Source organism: Tupaia chinensis, unplaced genomic scaffold (assembly GCF_000334495.1).
Source record: "Tupaia chinensis unplaced genomic scaffold, TupChi_1.0 Scaffold000215_1, whole genome shotgun sequence".
In the NCBI taxonomy this organism is placed as follows: domain Eukaryota; kingdom Metazoa; phylum Chordata; class Mammalia; order Scandentia; family Tupaiidae; genus Tupaia; species Tupaia belangeri.
The window spans coordinates 1,375,895-1,399,365 of NW_006159690.1; the positions used below are offsets into that span (position 1 = coordinate 1,375,895).

The 23,471-nt window shown below is 41.3% G+C and overlaps 1 protein-coding gene across 5 annotated transcripts in view; it reads left to right on the forward strand.

The window, feature by feature from the left end:
* Window positions 1–23,471, forward strand: part of PATJ (PATJ crumbs cell polarity complex component) — a 385,928-nt gene that overhangs the window by 225,985 nt on the left and 136,472 nt on the right. For all 5 annotated transcript variants that reach the window (XM_006147509.3, XM_006147510.3, XM_006147511.3 and 2 more), the window contains one exon: window positions 6,763–6,854. In XM_006147509.3, coding sequence (XP_006147571.1) covers window positions 6,763–6,854 — 92 coding nt within the window. The remainder of the gene's footprint in view (window positions 1–6,762; window positions 6,855–23,471) is intronic.

Consider the following 23,471-nt stretch of genomic DNA (forward strand, 5'->3'; position numbering starts at 1 on the left):
TCTTAGTATAATGGTATTGTTTCTTCTATCAGTATGGAGGGTCACTGGAAATAGGCAGACCTATCTGTAAACATGAAACGGTTTCATTTTTTACATACTCAGTCTTGCTGATCAAAAAAAAAAAATTTTTTTTTAACTTCAATCACTGAAGACTGGAGCCTGTGTCAGAGAAAACTGGCTCACGGTTGATTAAGTGCCAACTTCCATTACGGCCCTGCAATTCAGCACATCCTCACGGAGCACCACTGCGATCAGGATGCATGACACCTATGAACAGTTCTCAGCGTGAAAAGATGGGAAATACCGGGAGGAAGATGCTGATTCCTGCCCTCAGAGAATTTAGCTCAGTTGAGTAATGATGTTTACCATGTGACAAGGATTGACTTTACCGCGTCATGTTGGGTGTAAATGCAGTAAGGGAAGTTTAGCCAGCTGGGCGTCAGTGGTAGTAACCCACTGTTGAAGCTAGACCCACCTGGAAGATCATGGGTTTGATTTCCTGGTTGACCTGTATGCACCCACGAATCCAGCTGGCTGGGGAGGCTGGGGACGGTCTCAGCGTGAAATTCTGCCGAGGGTGCGTCCTTCTTTCTCTCTTTTTGTCTCTTACACTCTGCTCTGTCTCTTACTCTCAAGAAAGGAAGGAAGAAAGGAAGAGAAAGGAGGAGAAAAAGATGAAAGAAGGCGAAATAGAAGAAAAGACTAGAAGGAGGAAAGAAGGAAGAGAAGAGAAAAGAAACATTTTAAACCTACTGTGAGGATTTAAAGACAAGAGGTTTAGAACAGGCTTCCTGGAAACGGAAGCCAGGCACATGGGGAAGACATTAGCAAATAATTGCCTCAGTGCCTGGCATTGAATCAGGCTCATTCCACACATCATCTCATTTCCAAATAAGATTTAAAGATCCTTATTTGTAGTTAATTACAAATTAAAGAGAGTCAAGATATGGTTAGCAAAAAACATGATCATGCTAGAAATACTATTTTATCATCTGGTTTTGCAACTGAATGCATTTGGACATTTCCTATGTCACCAAGTATGCTTTTTTTAAAAAATTTTTTCTAGAACTATTTTATTTAATGTTATTTATTTATTTTTTTTAATTTGTTATAGGACACATACACCCACCAGAGAGAGACTGAGAGAGAGGGAAAGTGAGAAAGCACGCCACCAGGTCCAGGACTCAAACTGCAGTTGACCACGTAGGAGTCCAGTGCTCCAACCACCACACCACCTGCTGACCCCTACATTACTTTTAATAACTATGTTATGGAGGGTTTTTCTTTCTCTCTCTTTTTTTTTCTTCTTCTTTTTTTTTTTTTTTTTTTCCAAAAAGGAATACGCACTCTCAAGGGAGAGGAGGAAGAAACATTCCCCACAGGAAGTGGTTATGCTGAAGTCCCTTCTCTATCTTGCCCTCCTTTGGGGATTTTGGGCACACATGCATGTTTCTCAAGCCACCAGTCTGGGATTTGAACTATAGTCAGCCAGATAGGACCTGGCTGCCTTAACCACCAGGCCATGGAGCCACCCTAACTATATGATATCTTTAACTATTTCCCTTATAATGAAGTTAGGTAAACAGACAGAAGAAAAATTAAGCCATGAACATATTAGGAGAAATTACATAATCTAGAAGGTAAACACATTTTTAAATGCATAGTATTAAAAGCAGAAAATTTTACAGAAACAATAAGTTGTTTTTGAATATATAAAAATGTAAAATATTGGGCTGGGCCTGTAGTCTGTTGGTTAAGAGAACTAGATCCCACATGGCTAACTACAGTTCAGATCCCAGATGGAGCAGCTTGAAAAACACATCAGGCATGTGTCTATGCCTGCCTAAAATTCCAAAAGGGTGGGGAAATGGAGGAGAAGGGATTGCAACACGACCTGTCCCACTGAGAGATGCTTTCTCCTCTCTCTGTCTGTCTCATTCTGGCAAATGCATATGCCCTCTGCTAATTAAGAAAAGTGAAAAATCTGGAACCAGCAGATGGCATAATGGTTACATCGCTGGACATAGTCCGACTATGGTTTGAGTCTTGGATGGCTTAAAAAACACACCAGGTGCATGTGTGTGCTTGCCTAAAATCCCGAGAGGAGAATGGAGGAGAAGGGACTGCGGTGTGCCCCCGCCCCAGGGGGCGATTTCTCACTTTCTGTCTCTGTTTCTCTGGCAAGCACATTAGCCTCTAGCAAAAATCTCTCTTTAAAAAAATTTAAAAAAAAAACTTTCAGGTGGGGCTAGGAGATGGTATGGTGGTTAAGGTGCTGAATCTCACATAGCTGACTGTGAGGTTCAAGTCCTGGACTCAGTGTGTTAAAAAATATGCTGTATGGGGACCAGCAGATGGTGTAATAGTTACATCGCTGGACTCACACGTGACTGACCACAGTTCAAGTCTTCAATCACTGAAGACTGGAGCCTGTGTCAGAGAAAACTGGCTCACGGTTGATTAAGTGCCAACTTCCATTACGGCCCTGCAATTCAGCACATCCTCACGGAGCACCACTGCGATCAGGATGCATGACACCTATGAACAGTTCTCAGCGTGAAAAGATGGGAAATACCGGGAGGAAGATGCTGATTCCTGCCCTCAGAGAATTTAGCTCAGTTGAGTAATGATGTTTACCATGTGACAAGGATTGACTTTACCGCGTCATGTTGGGTGTAAATGCAGTAAGGGAAGTTTAGCCAGCTGGGCGTCAGTGGTAGTAACCCACTGTTGAAGCTAGACCCACCTGGAAGATCATGGGTTTGATTTCCTGGTTGACCTGTATGCACCCACGAATCCAGCTGGCTGGGGAGGCTGGGGACGGTCTCAGCGTGAAATTCTGCCGAGGGTGCGTCCTTCTTTCTCTCTTTTTGTCTCTTACACTCTGCTCTGTCTCTTACTCTCAAGAAAGGAAGGAAGAAAGGAAGAGAAAGGAGGAGAAAAAGATGAAAGAAGGCGAAATAGAAGAAAAGACTAGAAGGAGGAAAGAAGGAAGAGAAGAGAAAAGAAACATTTTAAACCTACTGTGAGGATTTAAAGACAAGAGGTTTAGAACAGGCTTCCTGGAAACGGAAGCCAGGCACATGGGGAAGACATTAGCAAATAATTGCCTCAGTGCCTGGCATTGAATCAGGCTCATTCCACACATCATCTCATTTCCAAATAAGATTTAAAGATCCTTATTTGTAGTTAATTACAAATTAAAGAGAGTCAAGATATGGTTAGCAAAAAACATGATCATGCTAGAAATACTATTTTATCATCTGGTTTTGCAACTGAATGCATTTGGACATTTCCTATGTCACCAAGTATGCTTTTTTTAAAAAATTTTTTCTAGAACTATTTTATTTAATGTTATTTATTTATTTTTTTAATTTGTTATAGGACACATACACCCACCAGAGAGAGACTGAGAGAGAGGGAAAGTGAGAAAGCACGCCACCAGGTCCAGGACTCAAACTGCAGTTGACCACGTAGGAGTCCAGTGCTCCAACCACCACACCACCTGCTGACCCCTACATTACTTTTAATAACTATGTTATTTGGGGTTTTTCTTTCTCTCTCTTTTTTTTTCTTCTTCTTCTTCTTTTTTTTTTTCTCCAAAAAGGAATACGCACTCTCAAGGGAGAGGAGGAAGAAACATTCCCCACAGGAAGTGGTTATGCTGAAGTCCCTTCTCTATCTTGCCCTCCTTTGGGGATTTTGGGCACACATGCATGTTTCTCAAGCCACCAGTCTGGGATTTGAACTATAGTCAGCCAGATAGGACCTGGCTGCCTTAACCACCAGGCCATGGAGCCACCCTAACTATATGATATCTTTAACTATTTCCCTTACAATGAAGTTAGGTAAACAGACAGAAGAAAAATTAAGCCATGAACATATTAGGAGAAATTACATAATCTAGAAGGTAAACACATTTTTAAATGCATAGTATTAAAAGCAGAAAATTTTACAGAAACAATAAGTTGTTTTTGAATATATAAAAATGTAAAATATTGGGCTGGGCCTGTAGTCTGTTGGTTAAGAGAACTAGATCCCACATGGCTAACTACAGTTCAGATCCCAGATGGAGCAGCTTGAAAAACACATCAGGCATGTGTCTATGCCTGCCTAAAATTCCAAAAGGGTGGGGAAATGGAGGAGAAGGGATTGCAACACGACCTGTCCCACTGAGAGATGCTTTCTCCTCTCTCTGTCTGTCTCATTCTGGCAAATGCATATGCCCTCTGCTAATTAAGAAAAGTGAAAAATCTGGAACCAGCAGATGGCATAATGGTTACATCGCTGGACATAGTCCGACTATGGTTTGAGTCTTGGATGGCTTAAAAAACACACCAGGTGCATGTGTGTGCTTGCCTAAAATCCCGAGAGGAGAATGGAGGAGAAGGGACTGCGGTGTGCCCCCGCCCCAGGGGGCGATTTCTCACTTTCTGTCTCTGTTTCTCTGGCAAGCACATTAGCCTCTAGCAAAAATCTCTCTTTAAAAAAATTTAAAAAAAAAACTTTCAGGTGGGGCTAGGAGATGGTATGGTGGTTAAGGTGCTGAATCTCACATAGCTGACTGTGAGATTCAAGTCCTGGACTCAGTGTGTTAAAAAATATGCTGCATGGGGACCAGCAGATGGTGTAATAGTTACATCGCTGGACTCACACGTGACTGACCACAGTTCAAGTCTCAGACCTGGAGGCTTGAAACTTACTCTGGGTGCGTGTGCTTGTGTGCCCAAAATCCTGAGAGGAGAATAGAAGAGAAGGGATTGCAGCATGGCCATCTCTCCTGGAGATTGATTTCTCATTTTCTGTCTCTCTGTCTCTTCAGCAGCACATGCGGCCTATAGCAAAAATAGCTAAAAAAAGAAAGACAAAAAAAGCCACGTGCATGCTCAAAATCCCAAGAAGAAAATGGAGAAAAAGGGATTGCAATTTGGTTGACTTCCCTGGGGGTGATTTCTCACTTCCCTTTTGTATCTCTCTGTCTCTTTCAGGCGAGCATAGGCACCCTATAGCAAAAATTGAAAGAAAAAAAAAATCCTTTGGGTATGAAGAGCATCATAAATAAAGACTTATTTATTTCTCGCAACAGCTTTGCAAAGTGGATGTCAAGATTCCTTTTAAAGAGGAAACTGAGGCACAGAGAAATGTGCCAAGATGAGTGGATTTCTGTGAGACCGATGAGCTTGGTGAAGAACAGACGTTAGTAGAATGAGAGGCAGGGTAAGGAAGTAACTGGAATTTGGATATGAATCTCAGTTCAACCACTGTTAGGCAAAGCGATGGATAAGCTTCTTTTAAGACAGTTAAAAATAATATATTTTCATTCCATCCTTTGGCGTATTCACGTCCATAGACTTTCTCATGGTAACTGTTGTGACAGAAGAGGTACCTTTCTCAGGAATGTCTTCAAATGCAAATCGTCAAAGACACTGAGGACAGGCAAATTAGATGCAAAAGGCATTTTACTGTCCATTGTACAGTACGCTCTACTATTCCTTTTTCTTCTTAAGAATTAATTATTTATTATCATTATTTTTCAATTTGATCAGAGAGAAACAGAGAGAAAGCAAGGGTCCCAGGCCAGGACTCAAACCACGGTCGACCATGTGGGAGTTCAGCGCCTTTAACCACCACGCCCCCTGCCGGCCCCAGTAAACACTACTATCTCTTAAATGGAAATGATCAAGGCCACAGTTAAATAGGATAGTATAGTATAAACATTAACTCTTATTAAAGAAATGGAAAGGAAAGCCAACACTGTACAAGCTGTTATCAATTGGATAAAGGAAAATAAGAGACTGATTATACCTGTCATCATAGTTTATTAGTGAGAAAATCTGGAATGAAAAAAATTAGAATGTAACTGTTTTTAGAACATATTTAGGTGATTCAAATTAAGTTAGAAATCCCATCACATCTTGAATGTGAGCAGATGGTTTATTGATTGTGTAAAATGTTTCTGTACAATTGATCTAAAATTTGACTTCAAAGAGGGATATAGTATTTACCTCCACTGGAGTAACAAAATTTATGCTATGTAATAACCTTGACACATTCACAAAATCATGTTTAATGGGCCTGCGAGAGCTCTGGTGAATACCAAAGTTTGGTCTGTTTTCTACATTTTGTAGGAATCTGGAAAAGTTGGAGAAAATGAAATACCTATAAAGTTTTTGCATCAAGCTCAATGACTGCTCTCTTGCAGTTTAGCAGAAGGTTCAAGAATCATATGTCTCTGTAGTAAAAACTGAATTTAAGAGATTTTTAATAGCTGTTTATAATTATTGTTTAAATCTGTACTACTGAAAATACCAAGATTTTTAGCATTAGCATACCCACCTAAAAATTAATAGACTTTATTGTTTAATAGCTAGTATATGTGTATATGCATGCATATATACATGTACAAATGTGTGCATATATATTGTTATATAAAACATACCTATTGTAGTTTTTGTTTGTTTTGGTGGGGGGTTTTTTGGAGAGGTTTTTGCTCTGTGCTCATCAGAAAAACAGAGAGAGGTAGAGACAGAAAGCGAGAAATCACCCCTCCGGGGGGATGGCCATGCCACAATCCCTTCTCCTCCATTTTCCTCTCGGGATCTTGGGCACACATGCACACGTACCTTGCGTGTGTTTAAGCCACCGGGTCTGGGACTCAAACCGTGGTCGACTACATGGGAGTCCAGTGACATAGCCATTACGCCAACTGCTGGTCCCTACCTATTGTAGTTTTACAAGTACATTTTACTTTTTCCCAAACAGATAAACAATCAAATCCTGTATGGAAGAAGTCACCAAAATGCATCTGCCATTATTAAGACTGCCCCGTCCAAGGTTAAGCTGGTTTTCATCAGGTAAGTGAGATCTGCTTTTCTAAAATCTGAGGTCTTTGTGGAGATGTTGTTATTGGTATGAGATCATTTTCTCTTTGGTTTGTCTAACAAAATCACTGTCTATTCTGAAAATACATGTTCCTTCTGTAATGATTCTTTTCACTGTGAGGTTCTCCTATTACTTACTTTTAATATTTCACATGACAAGATTGGTCATTGGGGCCAGTATTTATACTCCAATGACAAAAATTCTTCCCTTACTGGAGCTAATTATCCTGTATATGAAGGTACTGGAACCTTCTAACTGCTCCTAAAACCTTCAGTTGGTATATTTGCTGACTCATGAATGTCTTCATCAAAGCATAAGCAGAAAAGCAGAACTCAGGGTATTTTTAGGAGTTTCACACTAAGTGGGTGAGAAATTCAGAGTTGAAATGTGTTGTGGGCTCTGCACTTACCCATCCCTCAACTGCTGGCCTTTGTGGCGTAAGCGAATCAGAATGGGAATTGTCTGTAGCCTTCCCTGCCTTATCAGCAGTGGAATGTGGTTGTTTCCCTGTTCTTTGACTAAATGACAAGTTATTATGTGACATACTTGACCTTGTGTGTTAAATGTTGCTGTTTCTTTTCCCTCAGGGCCTCCATTATCATCTGTAACGGGATGATGGAGCACCTCCCTCATTCACTGTGGTTTTTCAAAAATGAAAGTGTTCAGTATGCTCTTGAGCATAGAATAAGGACTGAAAGAACATTAGCTGCTATTTTATGAGAGTGAGCATCATTATTCTTAGCTTTCTCATGACTTACTATCGGTGAGACCATGGGACCCTAAGGTTAGGGAGTAGCTTTATTCCCAGGTGTGGGCATTACTCACATGATGGAAATATTCCTTCCCACATCATCATTTCAGCCTCATTTGGTTTCGCTACTGTGTTCCTGAAGAAATCCTGCACTGGCTCCATTTTCTCCCATTCAGTGGCACATTCTGGTTTCCAGATTTTCACTCTGACTACTAGAGGGAAAAATCTCCCTCCTTAAATGTATTTGTATATCAAGACAGACCCTTCATATTTACTCACGTTGACTTCTCCGTAAGATTCCAATCAATTTTTGTTGTTGTCGTTGTTTTGTTTTCTTGCCCTTCCTGTCACTGAGGTTGAAAAATTAGAGTTAGATGATGAAAACTTGAACAGACTTGCAGAAACATCAGCCACTCAAGAAATTAATATGATACCCATTAAGAGAAGTGTACATAAGTAATGCATTTAGGCATGGAAACTGCACATAAATTTGTGGCTTACATGTGAAGATGCATATAGCACTTAACAATTGTCTCTAATACCTGGTGGTGACTGTGGTTGAAAATGCTGTTATTAACAATGCTAGATACTTCAGCATTTATGGGGCCTTTATTACCCAAACCAGGCCATCCCATTTTAAAGAGAACAAAAAGAATATTGAATAGGACCCAAAGGAAATCATTTAATGCGATAAAATGGCTGGGAAATAGATCTCTCCTTCAGTAAGGAAAAGAATGATTTGAAATTGTTTAGAATACAGAGGACAGGCTCTTACCGCCATCTTACTGTGCCGCCATAATGGTGTGCATGAATGTCCTGGCTGCTACCCTCAAGAGGATCAACAGTGCTGAGAAGAGAGGCAAACTCCAGGTTCTTATTAGGCCGTGCTCCAAAGTCGTTGTCCAGTTTCCAACTGTGATGATGAAGCCTGGTTCCATTGGCAAATTTGAAATCATTGATGGCCACAGAGTAAGAAAAATTGTTGCGAACCTCACTGGCAGGTTAAACAAGTGTGGAGTGATCAGCCCCAGATTTGCTGTGCAACTCAAAGATCTAAAGAAATGGCAGAATACAGAATAATCTGCTCCCATCGCTGACAACCTCAGCTGGCATCATGGACCATGTAGAAGCAAGATGGAAACGTACAGGAGGGAAAGTCCTGGGATTCCTTTTCTAGGGATGTAATACGCACATACAAATAAAATGCCTCACTAGACTCTGGTACATCCAAGAAAAAAAGGATACAGAGGACAGAGTGGAATTTTAATAATAGTAGGAAAGCCTCACCAACTTAGTGTCTGATGATTTCAATTTTGATTGTTCAGAACCAAACAGGATCAAGTAAAGAATTTGTTCAGTAAACAAATATATACAAGATTGAGAAACCACGCTGACCCAGGTTAGCCCAAGTGCTTAAAAAAAAAAAAAAAAAAAAAACACTTGAAGATGCTGCTGAATGCTTATTTACTGCAAGTGGTTTTAAACAATTTAGAAGTATTAATGTACATTCAAAATATGTAATGCAATTATGAGATGTCTTAGTCCATTCAGACTCTGCCATAATAAAATATCGTAAACTGAGTGGCTTATATACAACAGAAATTTATTTCTCAATGTTCTGGAGGCCAGGAAGTCTGAGATCAAGGCAAAAACAGATGAATTCTGATAAGAATCCAATTCCTGTTTCATAGAAAGTATTTTCTATTTGGGTCTGTGTGTGGCAGAAGGGGCTCTCCTGGGCCTATTTTATTGGGACACTAATCCCATTTATGAGGGTTCCACCTTTATGACCCAATCATCTTTCAAAAAGTCCCACCCATTAACCTCCGTATTGGTGATTAGATTTCAACATGTGAATTTTGGGAGAATACATTCAGACTATAACATGACCCTTTTGGAATGTCTGGTCACTGAATTATAGGGCCTAACATATAGTAGACATTCAGAAAGCTTTATTGCATAATTTCCTCTCAGCTCTACCAGAAACTTGTAGATTATTTATTCTCTAAAGGAAACACCCATGGTAAAATAATTGTTTTTGCTGCTATTGTTACCTTTTGGGTTTATTTAATTTTTTTTTTTGGAGAGGTTTTTTTGTTTTGCTTTGTTTTGTTTTGTTTTTGCTATAGGGCATGTGCTCTTGCCAGAAAGACAGAGAGAGACAGAGAGATAGAAAGTGAGAGATCACCCCCATGGGGGGATGGCCACACCGCAATCCCTTCTCCTCCATTCTCCTCTCGGGAGCTTGGGCACGCACGCACACGCGCCCGGCGTGAGTATAAGCCTCCAGGTCTGGGACTCGAACGGCGGTCAGCTACATGGGAGTCCAGCAACATAGCCATTACACTAACTGCCAGTCCCACCTTTTGGATTTAAGTATATAGATATTTTTTATGCAGTTCAGTATTTTCCAAAATTTCTCAGACCTCAATTTGTCTTCCCGCTACTTTCCTAAATTAGCTGAGTTGGGAAGATTTCCTACATCTTATTTTATAGGGAGAAAAAAGATACAGGAGTGATTCTGAGTAGTCTATTGCTATATCCACTTTTATACTGTATAAAGGAAAATCACTTAAAATTGCATTGAGAGATATACACACTGCTGGCAGCCTTTTGTTTGACTGAGTAAATATTTAGTATCTGGTAATCTGTGTGCCAATATTTTATTACTTAATTAGTGTTTCAATGGCCAGAAGAGATGGAACTGTTTATCTGACTGGAAACTCTTACCTACAGAGTTAAATTCTTTTCTTAAATATGGCTGAATGATCAAGTTTAGTGATTAAAGAAACAAACCCTAGGCCAGCTGTGGCAGTATGGGTGATGGAAGTCACATGAGGCTCCAGTGTTCTTTCTGACCCACATTAAAAGCTGGGTACCGTGGTGCACTCCTGTAGTCTCAGCTACTCGGAAGGCTGAGGCAGGAGGGTTTAGACCCCTAAGAAAAAAGAAGAGGGGCTGGCAGGTGGCGTGGTGGTTGAATGTGCTGGACTCTCACATAGGCAACTGTGGTTCTAGTCCTGGACCTGGCAGCTTGCTTTCTCACTTTTTCTCTCTCTCCCTTTCCTTCTCCCTCTCCTTCTCCCTCTCCATCTCCCTCTCCCCTCCTCTGGTCACATTAATTATAAATAAATAGGGGCCAGCAAGTGGTGTGGTCAATGGCACTAGACTCCCACATGGTCAACTGCAGTTCGAGTCCCAGACCTGATGGCTTTCTCTCTCTCTTTCTCTCTCTCTCACTCTGTCTCTCTCTAGTCAAATTCAACTAAATTAATGAAGTTAAAATTAAGAAAAAAAATTAAATAGAAAATATTATTCGAAAATAATTAAATAAATAAAGTTAAATAAAATACTTTTTAAAAAAGTAGGAAGAAGAAGAAACCTTGGATTTGCTCTGGCTGTACAGGAAACCCAGCTCCCTAATAGTCTAACTCTGGGAGTTGGGTCTATTTCCAGATATATAACATGGGACATGGGATGACATCTATCTCACAAATTTTCTAATGTATTAATATGTATTAATTGCCCTGCCTGTGTGAATTCAGCTGTGTGTTGTTCTATGGTGATGATTAGGATGATGGAAGAAAAAGGTGGGAAGGAAGGGAGGAAAATGAGGTAGAAGAAAAAACTAGGAAGGAAAAAGAAGAATCACTCCCTCGTATAGACCTTTAGTCTATAGCGATGTTGTAATTCCAGAGTTTTGAATATTTTTCAAGTGAAACGCATTCATTGTATAAGAGTGCGGTAGTTGATATTGTAGTAATTAAGCACTGGAAGTGATAGCGATGGACTCTAGATAACCATTTCTGGGTCAGCTGGTTGGTACAGCAGTCCACGCTGCCCAGGCAGGGCTGGATCCAGGTGGAAGGCCACTGTTCCATTTCCCAACTGACCTGAGCATGCTGGGTGTGTGTAGCCATGATCTTGGTCTGCCGGGGCGGTACTCGGTGGTGGTGGTGGGGGGGGGTTGTAGGTGGGAACCTATTGAGAGTGCTTCTCTGTCTCTTTCTCACCCTCATGAAAAAAAAATTTTTTTTTAATTCTTGTGAAACATTAAAAGTAAGACCAATGGATACAGCCTGCCTGAAACATCAGTTCCCTGTCAGCAGCTTCTTTTTTCTTTTCATTTTTCTTTTTAAGGGATGACCTGATATTCTAGCAAGGAGCAGAACACTGTTTAATTAAGCTCTGTATAAAGAAAAATATAATTAAAATGAATTAATCCCAAGACAGTTCAATATAATAAGATTTTACTGAGGTAAGTGATATCAAATAGTGTCAGAATTTCAGGCGCTTAAAGCAGAAATGGAAATACATTCTTGCTCATTAGGTCTGCACATGACCAATGGGAATCAGTAAAATAATCACAGAAAAGTATTAAAATTTGCTACAGCCACATTTTAATTAACAAGACCTTTAGTCTATAGCGATGTACATTTGCGGTCACATTCTTGTCTTATTCTTTTAACACTTTATTTATACACTAATTGAGCTGTAATCCTCAGAGGACTGTGGGTCATTAGTGCAAATTAGAAAGTTGCTGCTATATGTATATGACTTACATAATCACTTTTTCCTTTTGTCTAATTTTTTTAGTTTATTCTTCAGAGAAAGAGAGAGACAGAGGGAGACATGCATTCCCGAAAGTTCCTCATGCCACGATCCACCCCCAGTCTCAACTGGCCTGGGTCTGGGTCATTACCTGGGGATGTGTCAAGTCATGAGTCCAAGACCTTTCCCATATGGGTCCAGCTGCATCACCACTGCTACCACATGGCCCGCTTTTCCCCTCTTGTGTTCAGCCTCGTTAGCTTTTGACATTCTTTACATTACACCTTAAACGTATGGACTTTGATATGCTAAATTATTAAGCTGTGGATTATCCAGAGGCATATTACAATCTGGGCGCTGGCTGTGTACCTCACATGCAATGCTGCAGTTTCTTCCTGCTCAGCCTTACCCCTGTACATGAGCACACCAATTTAAGTACAGGAGGAGAACTGTATTAATACAGGGAAAAATGAATTGCTGCATTTGGCAATGCAGGGATCCAAGGAGATTAATGAGCTTGCCTGCAGCTCTTGTCATGCCTTTCCCCCTCTGTTGAAAATTAAATGTCATGTCTAACAACTCACTCTCCATTACTTAATTACATGTGGAAAGTGTGTGCTGTGTAAAAACTCCTGGGGCTAAAGGAGGCCAAATGAAACTGAAACCTGGGAAAGATTTAGTGCTAGCTGTCAAGCCCTGCTGAGTAAAAGTGGACTCTCCATGGGATCCCCAGTACTGTGTCAATGGAACACATGTCCTCTTTTTGCAATTAAAAATATAGCTGGCCTGGTGTCCTCTGGTCGTATTCTAAAGGTGATATTAACTTGAATGTGAATGTCAGTGTCATCTTGGAGAAATGTCCATCTGCAGATGGAACTCAAATGCCTGTTTTTAAAATCCTCTTTGTGCTCTTGGTCCATTAGATTTAATTTTGATAAATGAGAGGGTGTTTTACTTTCATGAAGAAACATACTCATTTACTCAACAGGTGTTTCTGTTTCTCTGTTTAGTTAGGCCACATGGTAGACCCGTAAGTCTCTCATGGTGCTCTGAAGTACTAACTCTTGCTTACTTTTTTCCAGTACTTGTTTCCTGTATATTTTAAATAATAATTTTAATTATTTATTAATTTCACAAGTAGAATTTTTTTAAAATTTATTTTCATAGAAATAAGAGATAGAAAGATGAGCACCCCAAGCAGGGACTCACACCACGACCAATTCCCAGCCTTCACAGCTAGACGAGATCATGGGTGTGCACACCCGGCATATACAGGTTGGCCTGGGAACCAAACCCCTGGTCTTCCATATGGACCCAGCTTCACTTGAGTAGCTCATTACCCCTGTGCCACCAAGCCAGTCCCTCACGTGGAATTTATAGACATTATAGTTCAAGAACGAAGTGTGGAGTTAGTTTTGCATTTTTATCTTTTGTTAAAGACATTGGAATGGAGCCATTCAGATAAGTGTTGTTCCCTTTGAGATACTGTGGTTACCTGCAGAAGTTGTACATTTAATTCACTTGTGGTTTCATTGGATCAGACACTTCTGGAATCATTGTGAAAGCCTATGGGATAGTAGTCTTTTTTCTTTTTCTTTTTCCTTTTTTTTTTTTTTTTTTGCTGTAGGGTGTGTGCACTTGCCAGAGAGAGACAGAGAGAGGAGAAAAGTGAGAAATCACCACTCACCACCCAAGGGGATAATCATGCGATAATCCCTTCTCTGCTTTCCTCCTGAGATTTGGGCACACACACACATATATACACACACCTGGCGAGGCTTTTCAAGCCACCAAGTCAGGAATCAATCTGTGTAGTCAGCCATTTGGGAGCCACCTTAACCACCATGCCACCTGGCTGGCCCACAGATGGTTTTAGTCAGCTTGTGGAGACCAAATATTTTATAAAGCCACTCATGAATTAGAGGAATTCTGTGAATAAAGTAAAATATTGCTACTTAACAACAACCCATCTTTTTGAATGACTTGTAAAGTATCTTTGAAAATCAAAGGGTTGAAAACGATAGTTGCAGTTAAGTTTTTTTATTTCTTCCATGAGCGAGAGAGGCAGAGACAGAACCCTCAACCGTATCTTGATGCTACGATCTACACTTAGCCTCAGGCAGCCCTGCATCATGGACATATGTGTACTCAAGGAAATCTCTGGGCACAAACCCAGAACCTTCCCATGTGGGTCTCCCTCACAGAGTGTCACATTATACCATGGCATCCTCCTCTAGCCTCTGGAAACCCTTTCATTTAAGATGGCCCATATCCTTTTCTATTGTTTGCTGCCAAAGTATCCAAATGAATGGGAAGGGTGACTAGAGCAGAGCTGCCTGAACACATCAGGAGTGACCAGAACAAGACATCTGCTTCCCTCCGTGCATATTACGGCCATGTGGCCAAGGCTTTTAGCCTTGATTCTAAGGTGTTTTGGTTTCTCCAACCTCTTAAGCAAAGCATAGACCTCTGAAGAAGTCTCTGCTGAGAATGTCCTACCTGACTCATTTCTATTGCCAAACCATTCACTGGCTCTTGAAATGAGATTGTCATGGGAACCAGCAGTTAGTGTAATGGCTATGTCGCTGGACTCCCACGTAGTCGACCGCGGTTCGTGTCCTGGACCCGGTGGCTTAAAACACACCAGGCACATGTGCGTGTGTGCCCAAGATCCCGAGAGGATAGTGGAGGAGAAGGGATTGTGGCGTGACCATCCCCTCTGGGGGGTGATTTCTCGCTTTCTGTCTCTATGTCTCTCTGTCTTTCTGTCTGGCGAGCGCATGCGCCCTATAGCAAAAACCTCTCCCCCAAAAAAAGAATCTCAGAGGAATCAGGCAGTTTATCCCAACTTTATCCCTGCTGGGTAGGGTTACTTCTCTCCCAGCATGTGGTCCATGGCAAGGGCAGGATAGCTCAGCATTTGGGCTTTGCTAGCCAGTAAGAAGGGGATGACAGAGAGCATCTACTGCCCTGAGTTTTAGAAAGAATCTCTAAGACACTTACTAGGCTTAGTCATCCATCTCACCCAGTCCCAAACTCCTCACATCACCCTCCTGCCAACCTGCCCTGCCAAATATTTTATGAGCCACCTTTTTCTCTGCATAACTGCCAAGGATTATTTATAACGTGCTTGGAGCCACTTTTGTAAAATGCAGTCTGGATGCTGGGCTACTCCCAGCAGCACTCATTAGGGGCTGACATTGTTTAGGATGCCAAGTAAATAAAGTTCATAATTCCACTGTCCTTGGACCTTTTATTTCAGATTCAGCATATTCAGCTATTTTGATGGTTTCTTTCCATTGTGAATTGGAAAGTATTCAGTCTGTTCACACAGTTAGGAATATCTCCTGAAATCTTTTCAGAAAGGAATTTTTCCCCCATCAAGATATAATGACTTGAGGGGCTGGCAAGTGGTGTGGTGGTTAAGGGCACTGGTATTCCCACATAGCGTACCATGGTTCGAGTCTCAGACCTGGCTGTTTTTTCTCGCTTTCCCTCTCTTTCTCTCTCTCTCTCTTTCTCACTCTGACCCTCCCTGGTCAAATTAAAGTTAAATAATAAAAAATAATTCTTTAAAATATATATATAATGATTTGAATTGTTCCTTTTGTTACTTCTGGTTCATTTACATGGTGCTTTCCTGGCTGAATGTTAATCCAATGTCATGTTCCAATGACTGTAGCAAGAATGAGAGTTTAATTTTTTCCATCTTCAAGAGTAACATATCACTAACTGGAGTAAGATCAGAAAATAATATCCAGGCCTCTTTAGTTATACTCCTGTGTTCCTTGTTTGTTCATTGTTTGTGTGTGCACACCAAAATCATGTGCTAGACACTAGATTATAGTTGTAATCATTTTATTGGGTCATCAGAAAGGTCACGATGCATTTTTGCATCAAAAAATACATCATCACTGTAATGCCCCGTCACAAAATTCCCAAAGACCACAGGTTGTAGATTCCGGTGTAATGCACAAGGGTCGCTTTTATTCGGGCTCAAGCCAGGGCCCTCAACCATCACCAACACAGCAGATCAGAGTTGCGAGCCCCAGTGTTAGTTGGGCTGGGTTTTCATTTGGCTGTTAAGGGGGGAGGTCGAGGGGGGCTGAGGGATGCACTCAGGCAGCTGTACATTGGCTATAGATTTCAAGAAGCATAGTTGTCTTTTATTGATTGGTCTTCAGACCATTGAGTTGGGCAAGAAAATTACTTCAGGTCTCTAGTATTTCTTTTGTTCTTCTCATTATGACCCTCTCCTATGTGATTGGCTCGCCTCCTTGAGATAGCACCTTTTCTCAGCAAGGTGGGTTTTACAAAATGGAGCCACCTTCCCCCCAAAAATGGAGTCACTCTGGTCCTTCGATCACTTTTTCGACAATCCAGTGGAACAGGTTGCAAAAAAATTAAATCAATTTATGCAGTAATCCAGGTGGGATTTAGGCACATAACTTCTGTTTTTGATATAAGGCTTCTGTTGACATAAAATAAGATCCTATAAACCGGCAAAAGCACGTTTACAAGAGACAGGATCACACAGTACTGAAGACAGTAATGATTTTTTTTAATTATTAATTTTTTTTTAACTTGACCAAAGAGACAGGGAAAGTGAGAGAGCAAGCCTCCAGGTCCAGGACTTGAACTGTGATTAGCCATGTGAAAGTCCAGCGCCTCAACCACCACAGCACCTACTGGCCCTGACAGTAGTGATTTTTAAGGGATATTCTAAATAAATCAGTCATATTCTCATTACACTTCCACTTTTTTTTGTAGTCAATTTATTTTTAGATTATGGTGAAATATAACATAAAATTTACTGTCCATACCATTTCAAGCATATAGGTCAGTGGCATTAAATATACCTGCATTATTGTACAACTGTCACCATCATCCATCTCCCTAATTTTTTCATCTTTCCCAACTGGAAACTTGATATCCAGTTAAAAAAAAACATAACTCACCATTCCCTCCCCTCCGTGTGCCCCTGGCAAGGATTATTCTAGTGTCTGTCTGAATCTGACTAAACTACACAATTCATGTCAATGAAATCAAGCAGTAGTTTTGGCGTTTGGGGACTGGCTTCTTTCATTTAACATGATTTCGGGGTTCTTTCATGTTTTAGCATGTCTAAGAATTTCCCTTTTAGGCTGGCCGGTGCCCTACTGGAGAAAGGCAGTATTTGGGCAAGCTAAGGCTGAGGCTGGGGGCAAATGGTGGTATAAAGCCCTATGTATAGGTGTGCCCCTCTCTCTCTCCACTCTCTCACGGAAGAAATAAATCATTAAATACACTTGATATTATACATATAAATACACACACACACATGCCACATGTTGTTTATCCACAGTATCCTTCAGTGAATACTTGGGTAGCTTCCACCTTTTGGCTATTGTGAGTGATGCTGCTGTGAAGACAGGCAAGCGTCCATTAGCAGAAAGCTTTCTGAAGCATCTTATTGGCAGTAAAGGTAGTCCATTCAGTGGGATGTGTGATCAGCCTGAGGGGGACTGCAGACTTGCAATTATTTTGAGAAAGTGTGTCTTGTGAAAGTCAGGTGCAGAGCTGGCTATGTAGCCTAGTGGTTAACAGAGCCAGATCCCACATGGTGACCACAGTTTGAATCCCAGCTCCAGGTGGCTTGAAAAACACTGGGCCTGTGTGCCTATGTGCCCCAAATCCTAACGGATGGATTAATGGAAAAGGGATTGCCCCATTGAGAGTTGCTCTGAGTCACCAGACAACAGGAGTTCCCCTAAGGCATGATCAAGTATTGGCTCAACTTTAACAGGAAAGAAAAGTGCAAGCTACAGCATTTATGAATAGAAAAATACAGAGGGGATTATATTCCACTGTATAATTCACTGCTCTGTCTGCCCTCTTGCACAAAATGAGTATTTTAAAGTATTTTATAGTTATTATATCTGCATAAAAGATGGGTAATATAGATAGGACACCCAGAACTTAAGTATAAAATAAAGATCACAGTTGACAGTGAGCAAACTTAGAACCTTGCATGTACCTTTTCCTTAAAGAAATGTATGAGCTAGCTTTAACGGTCAACTGTGACCTGATAGAACTTGTCCCCTAGATAGGTCTGGGATTGTTAACTTGGGTAAACAAGAGAAGACATTTGGGTCTCTGGGGCAGGCTGTTAAAATGGGAAGCATGAGGAACCAGCAGTTGGCATAATGGCTGTATCGCTGGACTCCCACGTAGTCGACCGCGGTTCGTGTGGCTTAAAACTCATGCCGGGCACTTGTGCATGCGTGCCCAAGATCCCGATAGGAGAATGGAGGAGAAGGGATTGCAGCGTGGCCATCCCTCCTGGGGGGTGATTTCTCGCTTTCTGTCTCTCTGTCTCTCTCTGTCTGTCTGGTGAGCGCATGTGCCCTATCACAAAAACCTCTCCAAAAAAAAAAAAAAAATGGGAAGCATGAGGCCAAATGTTGACACAGCAGTAAAACTCAGTGTTCTGTGAGATTGACTCACATGAGAAGATTCTAGGTTTGCATCCAGAGACCTCCCTGAGTATTCCAGGCATGTTGGACCCCTGATCCTGGGCTACCTGAAGCTGAGGAGGGTCATGGCATCAGCACCCTATGGTGGTGCCATCTCTCTGTCTTTCTCATTCATGGAAGAAAGAAAGAAAGAAAACTTAAAAATAAAATAAACAAAGTGTCAAGGACTGTAATAAGAGTAGGTTTTGAATCCCAGCTCTGCTGTTTATTAGCTTTATGATTCGTTAACTTTGTGCTTTTGGTCAAGTTGGTTAACCTCTGTGTAAAATAAAGAGAAAATGAAAAAGATAATAAGAAAAAGAAAAAAAAAGTCTCTATTTCCTTGCTGGTTCTCAGACTGGGACTGCTCGGTAACTAAAGGCCCCCCCACATTCCTTGCTAGGCAGTCCCCTCCATCTTCAAACCTGCAACGGTGCTTCTTATCTTGAACTTCCTGTTTCTGACCTCTAGGCAAAATAATTTACAAAAGTTTAGAATATTCATGGAAGTCAACCCACTAATTTAAGTAGACATTGAGACACTAAGGTTCTGAGAAGCAAAATCTGCAGCTATAGAGAGGCTCGTGTGTAGGTCAGGCCTAGCCTGATAATCTCCCTGAAGTCAACTTTCATGTAATGTAGCCTAATCGTGTAAGTGAGAGTCACTGAATTCGGTCTATAAACCGGAGGTGGGACTCTTGAGAAAGTTCTTAGCATCTTGCCTAACACAAGTTGCATGACTTTCACTAATACGAGTGTATTTTGTAACTGAACAATTGAAATAAGGGTCCAAAATGTGTGTTTGCCATAAATGTAAATATATTCTATAAACAATAAACTGAATTGGAGATGTTCTTAGCATTCTGGAGAAAAACTAAACTGACAGCCCCCCACCCAATAGTAATTCCACAATTACAAGTGTTTACTTAGCTATATCCCTCCTCACTAAGTATTAATATCATCAAAGGCAAGAACCATATTTTATTCATTTTTATTTGTAGTATAAATATTTTCTAAATAAACATATATATGTATGTATATGTGTGTATAAATATGTGTATGTGTGTGTGTGTGTGTGTGTGTGTGTGTTTTAATAAAATCAGGATGGAGAAGAGGAGATTCTGGCATGGTATCCCCCCAGGGGATGATTTCTCACTTTCCCTTTCCCTGTTTCTCTCCAGCAAGCACACACACCCTATGGCAAAAACTTTTAAAACTAGGGGCCAGCAGGTGGCCTGATGGTTAAGGATGCTGGACTCTCACATGGCCAACTGCAGTTTGAATCCCAGACCTGACAGCTTTCTTTCTCACTTTCCCTTTCTTTCTTCCTCTGTCCCTTTCTGGACAAATTAAAATAAATAAAATAAGTGGAAAAAAAAACTTTTAAAACTAATAATAAAGTCAGAGCTATATTACTGAGTTTTGTCCAATTAGAGTAAACTCTAGCCAGCTTAAATTAAAAGGCAAATGTCTTGTAAGAACACAGAGATGCCTCATGGAACTTAAAAACTGAGCCCCACAATCGAGCCTGCAGAGCAGGAGCAGAGTGACTCTAGAGATGTCAGCAGAAGGGAGTCCAGCGCCCCCTCTTCAGCCTTGAGTATTTCCATTGCTGCTGTCTTGATACTGCACTCCTGATCGCTACATATCTGTCCGAAATTGTAAGTGCCTGGAAGAGAGAATTTGATTGGCCCAACCTGAGGAAGGTATTTTCCCTCTATATCCAGCCCAGTTGAGGCAGAATTGCCTACGTAGACATGGCCTATCCAGGGAATCACAGACTCCCTAAGAAATGTCCTTAACATGTGTTGACTACTGATAGCTGGCCAACCATAGGAAGCACTTTCTCTTCAATTCATTGCAATAGCTTAGAAAACAGAGTGGGGGCAACTGGTGGCATGGTGGTTAAGGTGGCTGGATCCCACACTGTCAACCTTGTAATTCAAGTCCCCGATCTGGTGACTTGAAAAACACCCCAGGCACACGTGCATGTGTGCTCAAGATCCTGAGAGGACAGTGGCGAGAAAGGGATTGCAGTGTGATCATTCCCCCTCGGGGTGTGGAGGGGGGAGAAAGCATAGGGCATAATATTGATATTGTGTATTTTCTTTCCTGCCTCACTAATACCACCTTCATCCAACAGACATCCATAGTACACCTATGGCCCATCTGCTACCCTGCTATTAGCTGGGAATAAAAGAAATAAGATCCCATCCCTGTGTTGGGAGAAGGAGAAAGCACAGATTACTGTAACAGAGCATGACAAATACAGCAATAGGGGCACACACACATAGGGCTCAGTGACAAGTGCAGCCACCTAAGAACACGCACACAGGATTCGGAACCCCGGGAAGCAGCTCTCACTCATCCCTGTAGAACTCCATTATCTCTCTCCCAACAGCTCTGACAGGTAATTATAAACACACCAATAGACACACCAACCATTATAATTTCTGATTGTGTCCTGTATGGGGCCTAAGAAGCTATGTGAGTTAAATGGAAAGGAAAGGGTGATTATAAAGCAAACAGATTTCATTCCGTATGAGTCGAAGCGTCTTCAGAAGTCATTCAAGCTAACTGCTTTTCGAAATGTAAATGTTTTTCCTCCTCTGGTTTCCCTCTTTCAGTTCTTTTCTCTTCAACATTGCTGCTGTGCCAGCTCTCTACCAGCTGAATGCCAAGGTGTGTGAATGCTGTTCAGGGGATTGTAAAGGACGATGAACTATAACTTATTTTAACCCCTTTCTTCTCTCCACTGAGAATAATTGCAGGTTTTCTATTATGTGGGATTAAAAAAAAACATGTAATGTTGGGACCAGCCGTTAGCATAATGTCTGTGTCGCTGGACTCCCACGTAGTCAACCATGGTTCAAGTCCTGGACCGGTGGCTTAAACTCACACCGGGCATATGTGCATGTGTGCCCAAGATCCCGAGAGGAGAATAGAGGAGAAGGGATTGCAGTGGGGCCCTTCTCCCTGGGGGGTGATTTCTTGCTTTCTATCTCTCTGTCTCTCATTGTCTTTCTGGTGAGCGCATGCACCCTATAGCAAAAAAAAAAAAAAAAAAATATGTAATGTAGATTTTAAAGACCATTCAATTCTTACTGTTTTTAACTAACTTGGTCCAACAGATCATGATCTGTCCGTAAGAATTTATGTGCAGCTGTATTTGTAATGCCAGTAACCTTCGACAGAGACATGAGAAGCCATCTACTTAATTACCGCCAAATATACTCTGCCCTGTGAGTTCCAAATCTGGAACAGACATGTCCCGTTGGCTCTCAGCTCTGAGCTGAGCTCTGATGTGTTATTTGAGGAGGAAACCTGAATGCAAAAGGGAATTACCACTTAGAAAACCTTTTACTTACCCAGGGGTAACTGATTGCTTTTTCTGTGTGTATATGCAACTGCTGGGAAATGGCTAGTACTTCCCGGGAAACAGTAGCCATCTCTCACACAATAGTACATGCTCAAGGCATCTGATGCTGTCAGAAAAAAATTTTAAAAAGATATATTATTGATATTCTGTGTGACTTTATAGCTTTAGGTTTTCTCCCGTTCACTTTGGTTTGCCTTGTGCACTAGATAACCCAGGAATGCAAGAACAGAGCAAGAAACGGTACCTAGATTTCATCTCTTTATTTATACTCTACCTCAGTCCACAAAGAATTGACACCGGTTTAGGATTCATACAGTGCAGGATTATGTAAGCAGTCAGCAAACATAGGTTCTGAAAAGTGATTTCCTCAAAGTCCCACAGCCGCTTAGTGGCAACGCTAGAACTGAACTTCTATCTGTCTCCCTATTGAAGAGAGAATCATTACATCCCATAGCCCCACCCATTCATCCTTTTTTTCTTCCCAGTTACTGTGTTCTTATAAACATTTGAAAGACACTGTGTTGCCCCTAGATAGTATAATAGGGAGTAGGAAGGACATGGGTCCTGTCTTTGACGTATTTACCATGAAGAGAAAGGATAAATTTAAACACATGTTACTACAAATAGTTCAGTAATGAGGAAAGAAACATAGCTATAAAAGTGATCATTGTAGGGAGTTAGCAGTTAGCGTAATGGCTATGTCACTAGACTCCCACATAGTCGACCATGGTTCGAGTCCTGGGCCCAGTGACTTAAACTCAACCCCGGTGTGTGTGCATGTGTGCCCAAGATCCCGAGAGGAGAATGGAGGAGAAGGGATTGCAGCGTGGCCATACCCCCTGGGGGGTGATTTCTCGCTTTCTGTCTCTCTGTCTCTGTCTGTCTGGCAAGCACATGTACCCTATAGCAAAAAGCTCTCCGAAAAAAAAGTGATCATTGTATGGCTGCCATACACACTTAATGGAGGCCCTGGAAGACTTATTTCAAGAATTGACATTTTTGGTGAACTATTGAGGAAAATTGGAAGCAAATCAAAGGGCGTGAGTGACAGGCATGCCGAGCAGAAGAGAACAGGGTGAGGGAAGGCCCTGAGATGGGTGGATCTTGGCTCAGCTGGAAATGGAAAGAAACCTTTGTGGCTGGCCTGGATCATCGTTAGCTGGAAATGGAGCATGAGAGGGGCAGAGGTGGAGCCCGATGTCAGGTTGCTAAAGGCCCGATAGCCTCCTTATCAACTTTGGATTTGATCCTAAGTGCAATAAGAAGCTCTAGGAGGATTTTAAACAGGGGGTGAGAATATAATCAGGTTTGTGTGTCAGGACTGTAATAACTGATGGATGAAGAATGGCTTAGAGAGCAAATGTAAGAGGGGAGAACAAATAGAATGTTCCTGAGTTGACTGAGGTGAGAAATGG